The sequence below is a fragment of the Pelecanus crispus genome, chromosome 2 (genome assembly GCF_030463565.1).
Source record: "Pelecanus crispus isolate bPelCri1 chromosome 2, bPelCri1.pri, whole genome shotgun sequence".
NCBI classification, from domain to species: Eukaryota; Metazoa; Chordata; class Aves; order Pelecaniformes; family Pelecanidae; genus Pelecanus; species Pelecanus crispus.
The window spans coordinates 162,367,853-162,384,159 of NC_134644.1; the positions used below are offsets into that span (position 1 = coordinate 162,367,853).

Below are 16,307 nucleotides of genomic sequence, written 5' to 3' on the forward strand. Positions count from 1 at the left end.
GATATTAACGTAATCGTATTCCCCCACAGATTTTTGGCTGTAGATTTATCATGACATGACTCGTCGGGCATGCTTTCACTTTTCCTTTTAGTTCTAGGACTTGAACAGAGATTGGACACCTACAAATACAGTACCTCGTAAAGTGTCTTCGACTGACATTTTCACTTAATATTTCCATGCTTTTGTCAAAGCTAGAGTCTGAACAAGGCGGCATGTTTTTTCTCATTGATCTTAAACAGTGTCCATTGAAGCATTCAATTTTGCCAGCGGAAAATTCCTAGGGAAAGAAGAATGTATTTATCTGAACCGTGTATGTTAAGCTAAGAAGGAAATTCTCCCTCATTTACGCAAGTTTATTCTGGAACTCTCCTGACTTCATACTGGTGCAACTAATGGCAGGTAAGCCTTGAACCACTTCTGCACCAAGAAGTAGCTCTCAGAAAAAAAAAAAAACAACCAACAAACCAACAAACCAGCTTTCAAAGCTAAAGCTCCCCTCCACCACGCTTTTCTTGTGGACAACTTAATATCCTTTGAAAAAATTACTGCGGCAAAGCCTTTCATATAAACTTTCATGGAAAAACAAAACCCTTTTATTTCAGAATTGGCTCAGAGGAGCAGTCAAGCTTGACCTTGCATGTCCTGGGATTCAAGTGTAGTTAGGAGAGTTTTGCTCCTACCTCCGTTCCATTTGGAAGGACATTCAAAGATTTCCTTCAGGAGGATGGCATTTATCCACGGGAAACCAAAGAGAACTCAAGCTTTGCGACTACACCAGGCGGCAGGACCAGTTCCCTTTGGAAGAATTTTACGCTGTTTTCATCTCCAACGACAGGAGGATGGTGAGTGCCTGAGGCGCCATCCCCGTGCGGCTTTGGCGAGTCGGGGCTGCGGGGACGGCAGCCCAGGGCGGGGGAGGCGGGGGACCAGGCCCTTAGGCCGCGGCCCGACACAGGTGAGATGGGGGCCTGGGAGCTTTAGCCACGGCCCGACGCAGGCGAGATGGGGGCCCGGGAGCTTTAGCCACGGCCCGACGCAGGTGAGCCGGGGGCCCGGGTGTTTTAGCCATGGCCCGACGCAGGCGAGATGGGGGCCCGGGAGCTTTAGCCATGGCCCGACGCGGGCGAGATGGGGCCCGGGAGCTTTAGCCACGGCCCGACGCAGGCGAGATGGGGGCCCGGGAGCTTTAGCCACGGCCCGACGCAGGCGAGCCGGGGGCCCGGGAGCTTTAGCCACGGCCCGACGCGGGCGAGCCAGGGCCCCGGGTGCTTTGGCCGCGGCCCGACACGGGCGAGCCGGGGCCCGGGTGCTTTGGCCGCGGCCCGACGCGGGCGAGCCGGGGCCCCGGGTGCTTTGGCTGCGGCCCGACGCGGGCGAGCCGGGGGCCCGGGTGCTTTGGCCGCGGCCCGACGCGGGCGAGCCGGGGGCCCAGGCCTTTAGACCGCAGCCCCCCAGGCCTTTAGACCGCAGCCCCCCCTGTAAGGGAGATGTGGTCCAAAACCCTCTTGCCGCTCGTTTTGGCTCAGAGGCGTGCAAACCACACCATGTAAGGTCTTTCAGTTATCTGATGCATTCAGGACCATGGGAAGAGGCACAATGTCCCTGTGAGCTGTGGGGGAATTCTTCCCTGGAATCTGTCAGTTTAGGAGAACGGTGACGTTCTGTGGCCCAGGATAGTGTCTCCAACTTCATGCTCCTGAAAGATAGAAACTAGAGAAAATTTTCTGACCGCAGCACAGATGTAAGCGGATAAAGTGAACAGGTTAGCAAAGAACTAACAAGTTAACCCCAAATTAATCTGTATTAATCTGAAAGGTTTTATTAACTTCAGGTTTATTCACTTTGTAACTTTCAGATTCCGCTCTGGAAGCAGAAATCGGGACAGGGAGATGAGCCTGTTGTCTGGGTAAGGCATTCCATTCTCTCTCAGTAATCCTGGGTGCGTGCTTCTGTAGTTGGTATCTGCAGGATCAGAGGTGGGCAGTCTCAGCCATCTTTACTGTAACAAACTGTTCCATCTGAACATCAGGAAACGCTTTTTACTGTGAGGGCGATGGAGCGCGGGAGCGGGTTGCCCAGAGAGACTGTGGAGTCTCCATCCTTGGAGATATTTAGAAGCCGTCCGGACTTGGTCCCGGTGAGCTGGCCCTGGATGCCCCTGCTCGAGCAGGGGGGGCTGGATCAGATGACCTCCAGAGGTCCCTTGCAACCTCAAGTATTCTATAGTTTTGTATTAAAATTTAGTATTCCTTTACACCAGATTAATAAAGAGCCTAAATCTGGTGCTCTTTTTACCATTCAGTAAAATGTACAGGTGACAAACATTGGCCAGAGTACATAGCAGATTTGTGAAGATTGCCATCTGGATATTGTTGAGGCTACCAGCTTTGTAGAATTTGAAGTAGATGTCTGTACTTGTAAGAAGCAGGTGTGTGAAAATATCCATGTAGGCCTGACAGAGGGTAGAAAAATATAAGCATTATCTGTATTCAGGTGTCAGCAATTAAACTGACCCATAAATGGTAGCTTTGGAGTGTCATTTGATCAATGAATGCAATTCAGTGATTGCTACAAACCACTACAAGGTGGGGTTTTTTTTCAAATATGTATCGTTACAGAGTTCTTTCAGTTATCTGGCTCTGGGAAAAAACCTCTATTTCTTGTGGCAATTTCTGTTCCTGAAACTCTGCAAAACAGTCTGCAGACTTCTGAAGTTCTGTGATTTCCAAATCATTCATTCGCTCCCCAGATATCGGCATATTTGTAGTACAAAAAGGGTTTAGTTTAAAAAGAGATCCAAGTGTTGTGAAGGTGATCTAAGAAGGAATAGGAGAGTCGAGAAAGGCCACCGCAGAATGCGGATTTCTCATAAAAACTCATGGATCAGAAGGTGTTTTGACTTTGATGTTTCAGTGGATCGTAGGCTATGTAAAGCTTGTAGTTAATTTTTCTTATACTCGGTAACGTATTCTTCTAAATACCGTAGCATATGGTTGTATGTGTATATCGGCCTGGCAAAATAGCTTGCCTAAGATCTTTTTCATTCCAATCCCTTTGTGGTAGGATTGTTTAATATTGAAAGTGTCAAAAGACAGTGCTTCAAACTCTTTTTGTGAGTGGATTTAATGTAAGCTTTAGTAAGCTGTTAACAGGTACCTTCAGTTACCTTGAAAAAGTGTGATCTAGTACCCACAGGCATTTTTTCCCAGGTTCAAGAGCTACTACAGGAATTTGTCTTACTCCTGCGTTCCTCTTGATCTGAGGCTGTTTGCTGCTTTTTCATTTGCATGCTGTTTTTTCAGCAGCTAAACGCTCGGCACTCAAATTCACAGGCCATGTTACTGCAACGGGTACCGCTTCTCTTATTAAGAGAGATCACTAGATAATGTTAATGTTAAGCTATGATCATATATTGTTGTGAGCTTTTATTTAGGACTGGGTCTAAGACAAAAATGCTGCTTCCACTCAACTTTTGTGTTTTGGTGTGGTTCACAAAAGAGATTTGCTATGTTCTTAGGAGTAGCATACACTTTAGTTTAGCTGTCCAGACTTAAATCAAAGGGCGCTGCAAAGGAATGGGGAGAATACCGAGACTTCTTGAAAGGTGAGGCGGGCATTAGGAAATCTCTCTCCTGGTGCCAGAAATGTTACAGGCTTAATACTTCAAGGACAGAAAGCAGGGTGTAGAGAAAGGCTCTGTAGCTTCTGCTTTTAGGAAGCATTCTTTCTTCACTGCCTTTGCCAGTTTCTCATTAACAGCTGTTTACCTAATGGCCCTTACCCTTCTTCCCAGGACTACCATGTTATCCTACTTCATGTTTCCAGCGGGGAGCAGAACTTCGTTTATGATCTTGACACAGTGTTGCCGTTTCCGTGTCCTTTTGACTTATACAGCGTCTCCGGAGGCCTTTAGGTTGGATGACAGCCTTCACCCAGAATTTCACAGGTGATGACCTAAGTACAAAGACCACAGATGTTATTTCATGAAATCAAAGTTGAAGTTTTCTTTGTGGATGCGTAGCGACAGAGGTTTTTTGCCATACTCCAGCAAAATAAATGCACTGTGTTATTTTTCTAAAGCTCTTTACCTTCGGCATCAACAGCCCTTTTCTTTCGTACTGTAGTTTCTTGTTAACTAGTTAAGTGCTTGGCACAATGTTGCTGACTCTATGTATTTCATGAAATTAATGCTCCTTGATGGGAGGAAAAGGCTCTTGTTCCAAGTGACTAATGTGGTATTGTATGCACGCATCTTTTGATACAATTTTGCATTACTGCTTAGGAAAATCAGAATGATTCGAGCAGGTTTGTACTTGAAGACATTTGCCTCGGACAGATCTCACATGAAAGATGCAAATGGAAAATGGCAGAAACCTCCTCCTTCATACCCTTGCATTGAAACGGCAGGTAAGCTGCCAGAGCTCCTTTATCCTGCTTACAGTGTTGAATGACATAGTCCAAGATGCACACAAGAAATGAATGTGCTTCCACAACCTGTGGCCAGAAGCACATCCAGCTAGTTGTCATGGTTTAACCCTGGCTGGCAACTAAGCCCCACGCCGCCCCTCACTCACTCCCCCCGTGGTGGGATGGGGGAGACAACTGGAAGGGTAAAAGTGAGAAAACGCGTGGGTTGAGATAGAGACAGTTTAATAGGTAAAGCAAAAGCCGCGCACGCAAGCAAAGCAAAACAAGGAATTCATTCACTACTTCCCAGCAGCAGGCAGGTGTTCAGCCATCTCCAGGAAAGCAGGGCTCCCTCACACATAATGGCTACTTGGAAAGACAAACACCATCACTCTGAACATGCCCCCCTTCCTCCTTCTTCCCCCAGCTTGATATGCTGAGCATGATGTCGTATGGTGTGGGATATCCCTTTGGTCAGTTGGGGTCAGCTGTCCCGGCTGTGTCCCCTCCCAGCTCCTTGCCCCAGCCTACTCGCTGGTGGGGTGGGGTGAGGAGCAGAAAAGGCCTTGACTCTGTGTAAGCACTGCTCAGCAAAAACAAAAACATCCCTGTGTCATCTACACTGTCCTCAGCACAAATCCAAAACATAGCCCCATACGAGCTACTATGAAGAAAATTAACTCTATCCCATCCAAAACCAGCACACTGGCTTATTATTTCATCTGGAGAAAGATAGGGCTATGAAGCATTTGGTACTTCCTTTTCTGAACACGTAAAGTCTAGCATGCCTCCTGGCATTTACCATTATCAAACATTAATTACTGAGCTTCATAAACTGAGCAGAGAATGAGAGGTAAGTAATACTTTTCTCTCCTTACAGGGGAGAAGCAGGGAACTGAAGCAAAGAGGCCAAGTAACTTGCTTGGGGCTCACAAAGTGAATTTTTAACACACTGATTATACCACACTTTAGCTGGCAGGTCCCATCCTGCCAGAGCAGGTTGTTTTGACAGGAGGAAGTTTTCAGGCTCCGCTCAGCGTGCTAGGTTTGCTTGCATGAGATGTTTGAGGTTTCTCTACCAGGTGGACAGACCTGAGGACCTTCAAGGCAAACTGGCAGGTCAGCAAATATTTCCCCAAGCCTTAAGCCTCTTTGAAGTGATAGTCTAGATAATGGCCTCTGGACCAAGCAGAGAGAGAAGTAAACACTTGTGATCTATTCTGTAGAGCTGCTTAAACCATTCTTATCACACAGCATTTCAGCTGCTTCTAACCATGTGTTTGGCAAGCTGGCTGACATTTGCCGTGTGTGTGTGTGTGTTCTCTCACTTTCTTCCCAGATGGAGAAAACTGTGGTGAAGTTTTGCTTTGAAAGAGTTTTCGTGTTATTGCTCTGCACATTTGGTTCTGTTGCTTTTTTAACAATGCAGTACTGCTATGTGTTTATGTTACAGGAGACAGGGTCAAAGAAACATGTGTTGTGTTTAGGTCCAAGTTTATGGTGGTTTGAAGTCGCTGGGAAGTTAATTCTCAGTCTTTGCTCTGGCTTCTAAGGAAGCTTGGGGTTTCACACTAGAGTAGAAATGAATTACAAATGTGGGCAGGAGCACAGATGTAGCCTTCATTGTGAAGCTTTAGGTGTTTTCTAGACAATCCAAGAATAAATTCTCTGTCTTTGTCCTTAGCTCCAGTAAAGGTTTATACAAAGGTGGTGTAGCAAGTGGAGAATGCCTGGACTGCAGTGGATGGTTCACTGTTAGCTGGAGCCTCCTAGGTGCTGAAGCCCTTTATTCTTGTGATAGCTGAGAGCTAATGAAAGTGGGAGGAATGTATATCAGGCCAGACCAGGAAGGTGAAAACTTCTACTCCAATCAAAATAGTAGAAAACCTTACTTGCAGACAGTAAGTTACAGAATGCCTCAAACAGTTGCACATGTGTACAGGTGCCTCTGGCTGTGGGGAATGACTCTCTAGCTGCAAACCCTTGTAACTCTCCCCTTATCTGTCTTGCCTGACCAAGCTTTACCTCACTGATGCGCAGCAGCCACATGGTCTCAAGCAACCTCCAGATTGCCTCTGTGATGTTAAGAGATAGTGAAAGACACACAGATCTTCAATTTCTCCCATGCTTTATTTCTTTGCTCTGTACCTTGCCATGCTGAAAGGAACATCCATAGGTCATCCAGTCCAACCCCTGCTCAAAACAGGGGTTCCTTAGGGCTCTGTCCAGTCTCACCTTGAACACCTCCAGGGATGGAGATTCCACCATCTCTCTGGGCAGTCTGTTCCAATATTTGACCACTGTCATGGTTTTAAAAAAAAAAAAAAAAAAATTCCTCATACCTCATTGGAATTTCCCATGTTCCAACTTCCATTCTTGGCTTCTTGTCCTGTTGCCAGGCTCTTCCGAGAAGGCTCTGGCTCCATCTTGTCTGTGTCCTCTGATCAGGTAGATGTAGACAGCAGAGAGATCTCCCCTGCATCTTCTGGGCTTAAGACTGAACAGGCCCAGTTCTCTCAGCCTCTCATTGAATGTCATGTTGTCCCGCCCCAACCAACGTGATGTTCCTCTTCTGGGCTCACTCCAGTATGTCATTGTTTTGGGGTTTTTTTGTACTGAGGAGCCCCAGACTGGACACAGTCTTCCAGCTCTGGGCTGATGTGCGCTGGTCTCCTGGTCAGCTGCCTGAATGTTGCAGATGAAAGGAACTCGTATCATACAATGATGCGTGCTTCAACGTGCACAATGCTGTAAGTCAGCGAGGGCTCTGGGTTTAACTGTGGTGGAACAATCACGTGCTTTAACTTTCCGCTGACTCGAAGCCCTATGCTTCAGTGACGCAATTCCGTAGATGGGCACGTGTCCTGCAGGCCAACATACAGGGTTAGAAAACAATGCTGTCAACAAGTGGAACTGTTAATTCCCCTCCTTTAGAGACTGGTAAAGTAATTTTAAACTTGATGGAAAACTGGGTGGCAGACCTTTTGTTATCATGAAAGAGCTTGGGGCATTAATGTTCCACTGCAGATAACTGTTTTCTCCCTGTTGTTTCACTTAGACAAGAGTACTCTGCTTTCCATGTTAATTTGCCTTTGCGCAAGATTAAATTGCTTACATGGTTAATGTTAGAGGTGACTGCTGCTCTTGACCATGTATAAATGTTATATAAAGGGTGCTCCTCCTTGCTTTTGTGGAGCAATCGTCGTGGTTTGTCAACTGTAGCATCCAGATGTCTCTTCTGTAGAGAACTGTGGACACCTACACAAGTCTGTGAGGAGCCCAACCTTCTAAGTATTCTAGGTGCCCCCAAGGCTAGGCAGCAGCAGAGCTGATCTTGGAGGCTTTGTTTCACACTTGCTCACCTCCAGCAGCCATCATTACGCAGAGATAGTCCAAGGTCTGTGAGCCAAGGCGAGGCTTGGCTGAAACATTGCTTTCTAACTACTGTTGGCAGAAGCCACGAGTATGGCTAACAATGCCATCTGATAGCGCGTGGCCTTTTATTTTATCCCTGCTTGGGGCAAAAGTGTCAGACTTGATTAAAAAAATAAAATTATGCAGGAATCCCAGAATGCGCCAGCTAGGTCTCATTGACAGTGTGTGCGTAACAAAGTGGGTTTCATCGAAGAGGAAGCATTGGCTGTGAGCATGCACAAAAGCAAGCTTGTATAATAGCCACAGCACCTGAGGAGGACTGCAAGTGGAATGTAAATCTTTAAAAAAAAAAAAAAAAAAAAATATTCTGCTGCTCTTGACCATGTATAAATGCTACATAAAGGGTGCTCCTCCTTGCTTTTGTGGAGAAATCGTCATGGTTTGTCAACTGCAGCATCCAGATGTCTCTTCTGTAAATTCTGCTGTTTGTCACTCTTCCTCTGCTTCAGGAAGAGGACTTTGTGGTTTTCTCACGCATTTTTGCTGAGCTGTTTCCTAAAGCTGCAAGGTCTACCATAACATGCATGGCATTCAGATACAGCACATGAGTTAAGAAGAGTGGCACAGAGAAGACTGTTAGCTCCTGAATTGAATACAAGGGGAGAGATCTCACTAGGTTTTTTCCTGTGGATAGCTCTCATACTGCTTCAGTGCCAGCTGCTGACCAGTTCTTAGACCATCCGCTCTTCACAGGAATATTCCCGTTTGCTTCGCTGAAACAATTTTTCCTTTCATTAAACTTCTCTGATGGACTGTGTTATGCTCTGCCCCGATCCTTCTGAATTTCAGAGAGTATTTCACTTCCTACAGACATTGTGACAGCAACTTCCAAGCTGTTAGCAGCAGCAGCAGCTGTGTTTGTAACTCTACTGGAAGAATGCCCTTTGGGCTTCTTCACCATTCACAGAACAGTTTTATGAAATTCTCATTCTGCTATGCTCGGTGCACATAAAGCAGGGAATTCTTTATCTTTCAAATCTTGAACTAGATGAAGAATCACATTAATTTTACAACAAAAGCATCTGGGAGGAGAAGACAAGTTGGGAACTGGAAAACAGGCTTACCAGCCTACCAGCAAGCAAGAGCTGTTAGCCACTACTAACTGTTCTTGAGCTACACAGCAAATTGCTGGGCTTGTGCCGTTTTAAATCCCCACATAGTCAGGCAGAAATTGGCCCTGTTCTGCCAGACTCACTTCAGCAGTAGGAAGATGCTTGGCTGGACGTAAGGATTTTCAACGTGCAGAGCCCGAACAGGCTAATGCGAAAAGGATGAGGGGCCAGACCTCGGAAGTGCTGAGAGCTGGGCTTGGGCAAATCACAAAGCTGTGCCACGGTGTAGGTGTGGTGCAACCAGAGGGCTTTGGGGGCTGGATTATGGCTGGGACTGCTGGGTCTGGTATTCCCAAACACCATCTTCCCTTCCTCGTATGACGCTGTCCATAACGGTAAGCCTAATTGCACAGGCTTTTTGCAGCTGAAGCAAACTCCATTCTATGGATTTTATAATCCATTCATCAGAGCCCACTCTTGTTTGGTTCTTAATCCTTAAATGCGCACGTGAATCATCCATATTAAAATAAATACTTAAATACAGCATGAAAGCTGTAACACTAAATCCAATGGCTCTCCCACTCTGTTCTTTAAACTCATTCTCTTCCTGTTTTCTTTTAATGGGCATTTAAAAAGATGATTTGCACAGATGGTCAGTGAGAACATAAAACAACAAGCCCATGGATGTTTGCAGTCAGAGCTGAATAGGCTGAGGAATCGGGAACCTCTGATCAGCACGGTGCTGAGTCAGCAAAGCTCGTACCCAGCCAGCTCCAGAAAAAGGATGTACAAGGCACCTGAACCCAAAACTGCACACCCGCACTTCCCACTGAGCTCTCTGGGATCCACAAACGGGACAGAATGGTTTCTACCTCTCCCGTGGGGGTCAGAGCAGATCACGCTCCTGGCAAAGAGCAGTCACGGTTACTCTTCTCTTGAAACTAGGGCAGTTAACCTTTTCCCCCTCTGACTTCATTCCGTGGTTCAGGATGCAAAAATAAAAAGTGTTTGCCCCTAGATTTGTGCCCTTCCATATTCTGGCCTTGCAGCGGGCCGGGCCACGTACAGCAAGGACAAAGTTTGGGGCTGGAGGGAAAGCAAATACGGAGCAAATACTGCGGTGTGGGGAGTAACAAAGCATAGGTTTGCCAAGGGGCAAATCGCTTCCGAGAGACACAAAGCAACTTCCAATTCTGACTGCTGCTCTCATCCAGCTCCTCTGTAGCCAGTGCAAGAGCTGACTCAGTTGACTTTGGTTCAGAACTTAATGGGGGAATATCTCCCTGCTTTTGAGTAATCAGATTTGTGTGAATGCAGGAAGGCTACAAGCACCTGTTGCGCTGCAGTTCCTCGTGCTGGTTGTTATTTGCACTTCAGTTCTCTGATGCTACTCAACCCTTCTAGGCTGCTGTTGCAGGGAAAAATCTTATTCTTTCCCACACATACTAATTTCTAATGACTAAGGATGCTTACTGATCCGGTAATCTGATTATTGCTGTGGGCAGAGAGAGGGATCGGAGCAAAAGCAGTATTTCAGAGACTGGAAATAGATGTTTTCATAGCACCGTACAATTTGCAGAATCTTGCCGGACTGCTGCTTGTCAAGTGTGCTGTGAACTCTTCGCTATTTTGAACCGAACTGTTGGAGGGGGTTTTGGGGGCATTTTCTTGATAGATGTATACCTGTGCCACAGAAGCTGCATCAGGAACTTAAATTTATTTCTCTTTTCTGGTCCTTTTTTAGACTCCAAGATGAACTTGGATGATTTCATCAGTATGAATCCCAAAGTGGGATGGGGCTCAGTGTTTCCCCTTCCGGACTTTGTACATCGATTTGGCAGACAGACTGATTACAGCTGTTCCTTGGAAGGACAGTGAAGTGAACAAAGAAGTTCTCCCCGCTTCTGTTTTGAGTGGGTGTGTTTTGTTTTGCTGCTCATACATTGTATTTACAGTTCACATTTCTTTACATGGAATAAGTATTTGGGGGAATAGAATACCCAATCAGAAATATCATGAACTGAATAAAAACTTTTGATTATGTAAGAATGAACTTGGTTTTTAATATATCAAATCAAAGGCATCAAACCGTAAGCATATTAGTTCTCCATCTACTGTGACCCAAACTGAAAAGAGCATTTGCATGCTGTAAGAAAAGCTTTTGGAAAAATAATATGCATAAAATGCTGAACACAGAAAAAGGGGAAATGAGACTATATTGAAAACTGCATCACTTACTTACAAGTCACTGACAGCTTGGAGGCAAACCGTCTTGGACATTTATGGATCAGCGACCCCACATCTAAAGCACAAGGAGAGGGAATATTGACCATCAAGACACACAAGAGAACAGCACGTCCATGCACTCAGGTAGAAATGTTCAGAACCTTCCCCCACGCCATGACCCCAAAACTGTTATCACACAGGACTTTAATAAGCAGACACGGAAAAGATCATTCTGAACATTTTGCAACAGGCTCGGGATTTCTAAAAATTAGAAAACATAAAAATACTGGATTTGACACTGTGGAATTCTTGACTAGACCTCAGCTTGACAGGTAAAGAGAAACTGATCACCAAAGTAAAGATTAGCCGTAGCCCACCTACAAGTGACTGTGCCTTGGCTGTATTTATTATGTGCAAACAGATGAATTAGACCCCGTTTATACGCACTTGGTGCTTTACAAGTTCCAGTTTCATAAAGCTGGAAAAAATCCTGAACTCCAACTTGAGAAGACAATCTGACTTCAAAGATACATGACTATTCTTTAAGTTAAGACTCTTCTGAAGTCACATCCAAACAAAAGGGTCACCACTGTCAATCATAAGTAGATGAAAACAACCACCAAAATTTAATCCTTTCCCTCAGACTACAGAGAAACAAACCGGGGAGAGCTCAAGGATAGCAATAAGACCAAGTAAAATGCTACAGAGCGCTCAGCAAAGCAAAAGCCACAAGAAACGGTCTTTTCGGTACATTAGGAACACAATGAATCCTAACAACAGTACAAAGTCCATTATTTGATAGAAATTCTTCAGTACCGAGAAATCTACAGAAGCCAGAACTGTTCAATACACAGCTCTAACAGTCTCCAGTGATACACTGGTACGCAGTGACAAATACTGTCAAGTCCAATAATAACCAAGAGTGATAAATGACAGCAATTCAGGCTAGCCACCAGCACACTGGATCCAGCTACAGCACGGCCAGGTCATCAAGGGTGTTGCAAGAGAGGAAATAATCCAGAAGAGAGTCCTACGAAACATTAAGAGAGCACAGGAGTATGCCTCACACAGAAAAGCTCCCCCTCAAACTGCTGTGTTTTACAAAGACAAGTTTGGGGACAATCACAGTATACACACACATTCCCCAAATGCGATAGCAGAGGGCTTTTCCGTCTAGCAAAGGTAAAAGAGCCACTAGCCTGAAGTTAAAAGCAAATCATTTCAGTTACAAAAAATGGCATCTACTTCTAATCGGCTTAGGGGAATTCATTTACCACCACAAGTGAAATAGACTGCCTGGCTGGCAATATTTAAAGACAGCAACAAAAGGGTTTTCTAGAGGATGCGTGCTCGCTCAAAGAGGTCCCAATTCAGGGCACTCCTATAGTTTGCATCATGCAGGTTGTTCTAAACAGGGTTCCTCTAAGTATCCACAAGCTTTCTTTTTTTGCCCGAAATCCTCCTAAGCAAAAACAAACAAGCACCAGACTGCTGGTCAAAACCAACAGCACCGCTTTTCAAATCCCTCTCTCATTCCTCCGTTTAAGGGACTATTTGTTTTCACGTAACGAGTTTCGTAACAAAATCCACTTTTTATTTATACAACGTTTATATGCACTTTGACATCCCCAACGTGCTCTCTGCACATCTCCCTCTTACAAATAAGTGGCATCTATCCCAGCTTGCAGACCAAGAGACAGCTCAGCCTTCGCTGTTCTACGTGACGCTTTGTGCAAAGTCAACTTCGCCACCCTCCAGCTGCCTAGTTAACCTACCAGCAAGCCCGAGCAGCTCACAAATAAAGCACAAGTACCTACCAGATAGCCTTCACTCCTGCAGATACTCTGAGCCCTTTTAGGGATCCAGAACTGCCTCCGTTACGCGGTTTATGGAAGTCGGTGTCGATCTCCAGTGCCGCACATCCTGATCTAGGGGAGAGCCGAGCGTCAGAAGGCACCCCAAGACCCCGGCACCCCCAGAAGAGTAAACCAGACATCCTCCCCAACTTTGCCTGCGCATACACCACCGTACGGCTCCTCCACGCTCGCCCCCGCGCTGCAACGCCGCGGGATGCGAGACAACTCCGGAGCCAGAACTTCATGGCTCGCTGGCTGCCGTCAGCCTGTCCCTCAGTCCGTCAGCCCGAGCGCCAGCAGCCCGGGGACACCGGGGGGGAGCTCGCCGGCTCCTCCGGGCGCACCGGCATTCAACTTCTCGACTCCGCGACCGACCAGCCACACCGATCGTCCCCGCCCTGCGGCGAGCAAAGCCGCGCACAGGCTCCCGGCGTCACGGCTGGCACCGGGCGGAGGAGGGAAGCACGGCGACAGGACACGGCCCTCGGACCCGCAGGGGCTCGACCCCGCCGCGGGCCGGGCAGCGGGGGGCGCGCAGCGGCCCGCTTCCAAGTTACGCCCCGGCGCTCCCCCCGCCCGGCCTCCCCCCGCCCGCCCGCGGCCCCGCCGCCCCCGGCAGCCGATGCCCCCCGGCCGCGGGGACAGCGCCGGCCGCTCGCCCGCCGCCGCCAGACAATGGGGAGGCGGGCGGGGCGCGGCCGGCCCACCGCGCCCACCCCGCGGGCGGCAGCGGGGCGGCCGCCCCCGCCGGGCCCGGCTCGGCCCGCCCGCCCCCGCCGGCCGGGAGCCGCCCTCGCCCCGGGGAGGCGCGGGGCGCCGGGCGCGCCGGCGCTGCCCCGTCCCCGCCGGGAGAGCACCTGGCCCGCTCCCCGGGGGGCAGCGGGGGCGGGCGGGGGGCACGCCTCCCCGGGGGGGTCGCCCGCCCGCCTCCCGGCGCCGAGAGCCCCTCTCCGCCCGCGCCAGAGGCGGCGGGAGACGCGAGCCCCTACCTGACGGCGCGGCGCCGCTCCGCCTCGCCCCCTCAGCCCGCGCCCGCGCCCGCGCCGCCCGCCGCCTGCCGCCTTCGCTCACGGCCGCGCCGCCATCTTGCGCTTCGCAAACTACTGCACTTCTTTTGGGGCGGGGGGGCGGCGGGTGAGCCGGGAACTCCCAACGCCGCCGGCCGCCCGGGCCCTCGCCTCGCCGCCGCCCGCAGCGCCCACTCGCATCCTCCCGGCGCCTCGCTGCCCCGGGGCGGGTGCGCGGGGAGGCCGGGCAGCGGCGGCCGGTGCCTCAGCCTCCCTGGCAGGGAGCGGGGGCGGAGCCGCTCCGCCGCCGCCCCGCCCGTCAGGCGGCGGACACCCGCCGGAGGGCGGCCCGGCCCCGCCGAGGCAGCGGCCGGCCGCGGGGGGCTGCCCCGGCGCCGCAGCCCGGGGGCCGCCGGCGCCTCCTCGCCCCTCGGCCAGGCGAGCTGCCGGCGCGCAGCGGCCGCGGCACGGAGACGCGGGGGCGGCGGGCCGGGAGCGCCGGCGGGCCGGGAGCGCCGGCGGGCAGCGGCGCCCGCACAGCCCGCTCCTCCGCCCACAGAGCCGGGCTCCGCGACAGAGCCGCTCCTCCGCCCACAGAGCCGGGCTCCGCGACAGAGCCCCCCGCCACGCAGCCAGGCGGGCGCGGAGGACGGCGGCGTCTCCAGCCGCGCCAGGGCTTCTCCTCCGACGCCAGCCCCGAGTTTCCCCTCGGGCGCCCCGAGCTGTCGCCGAGGGAGGACGTTGCCGCGGGGTCCAGAGCCCCAAACCGGCGGCGAGGGAGCACAGAAGGGACGGCTCTGAGGGAAAATACCAACCCCCGCCCCCTTTTTTTTAGTAGCTACAGAACTTGGAGAAAGGGGACCTCTCCCTTTGGTACCTACCCAGGTACTGTAGGCAATATTTACTTCTAACTCCCACTGCGTACTACTTAAAAATGTTGCGTTTTCGACACACTGTTTCTGTCATCACTGCTTGCGTTTTGGTTCAGACACCATCAGACGACTGGATTCCCTGAGAGAGGAGTGTAAAGATGCGGCTTGTGGGAGCTGTTAGGAGTTAACCGTTAGCAGTTGGTCATGGAAGATCAAGACTTACAGAGCTGTAACGAAGAAGCCCCCAAACCCCTAGAGGTGCAGCGTCCTGTGGAGACCAGTGACAGCAAGGAGTTCGACCAGCGCTTTGAAGAGCAAAAGTCGATCCCAGGAATGCCTCTGGTTCCACACTACCGCTCTGGTTCAGTTTTTCAGTCAGCCATCTTGGGCAACGCGGTCACCAAACCACCCCCACCGTCCCCTCGAAAATGGGTAAGAGCAGCCAAGGGGGAGATCAAGGACGTTAAGTCCTGTATTCCATTCTAATACACATTAAAATGTGAATTTTCGGTACAACTTTTCGTCCTCCTCCTGGCCTTTGCCATATCACCAATACACCAAGCGCGGAGTAAGCTGCTCACGTGCAGTTCTTATTTCAAAGTCCTAAGATGCATGCTGGGTTTTAGGTGTAAGGTGGTTAATGATCAAAATGATTCTGTGACTAAACTGGAGCAGACAAAACCCCCTAAAAGGATGATTCATTTTTTTATTAATACCCATCCAAACAATACAGAGAAAAGAAAAAATTCTGCATAGTACACAACTGTTTGGACAAACACTAGAAAGAAACAGAAACAGAAAACAAACATACATAAGAAACAAACCACACACAGAGGGATTGCACAGTTGGGCATTCAGCATCACCAGACACTGTGTATGTGAGGTGACATAACACAACAGCAGCGTATCGTGCCACACATTTTATTGCAACTCATATAAAATTTTATTCTCATAAAACTAAACTTCGCCTATCTTATTCTCAGCTTTTTAAAAATAACTATCAAATTAACTGAGAGACAGTTGCTGCTTTGAAGAGGCATACATCTTCAAAACGGGGCATCGCTTTGCTTTGATATATTTAATATATTGAAAGGGCTAAACCTCTGACAATACCTGACTCAGATAGTTTTAGTTATCTGCTGAGACAGATATTTCGAAGAATGTGACTCCTTGTCTGGCACGATTAAAACAGACCCTGAGCAAGCGTGTTAGGCTTCCTGTGTAAAACACTGATAACGTAGACTCAGGACCCCCGTGCTGAGATAAGCACTCAGGGAGCTGGTCTCCTAGCATTCCAAGGCCAAAGGACTGATGAGCTAATTCGAATGACCATAAATGGACAAAGGAAGCCCAAAAGTTCAACTAGCGGACAAGTGAAGAAGACTATTGGAGACCACCAGAGGACCCCTGAAGACCACCAAAGAGGATGACTACGCCTGCGGATTAGACATT

The 16,307-nt window shown here is 49.2% G+C and overlaps 2 protein-coding genes across 2 annotated transcripts in view; one reads left to right on the plus strand and one right to left on the minus strand.

The window, feature by feature from the left end:
- Nucleotides 1-448, minus strand: part of LOC142593022 (ATPase family AAA domain-containing protein 2-like) — a 30,798-nt gene extending 30,350 nt beyond the window's left edge. The window contains exon 1 of the mRNA XM_075706253.1: nt 135-448. Within this exon, the coding sequence (XP_075562368.1) occupies nt 135-226 (92 nt within the window). The 5' untranslated portion in view covers nt 227-448. The remainder of the gene's footprint in view (nt 1-134) is intronic.
- Nucleotides 393-10,772, plus strand: LOC142592893 (protein N-terminal glutamine amidohydrolase-like). The gene is given in 7 exon segments (XM_075705082.1): nt 393-399; nt 664-842; nt 1,856-1,906; nt 3,794-3,898; nt 3,900-3,946; nt 4,283-4,407; nt 10,639-10,772. Coding segments are annotated over 7 exon segments (648 nt in total).
- Nucleotides 10,773-16,307: the final 5,535 nt, after the last annotated feature.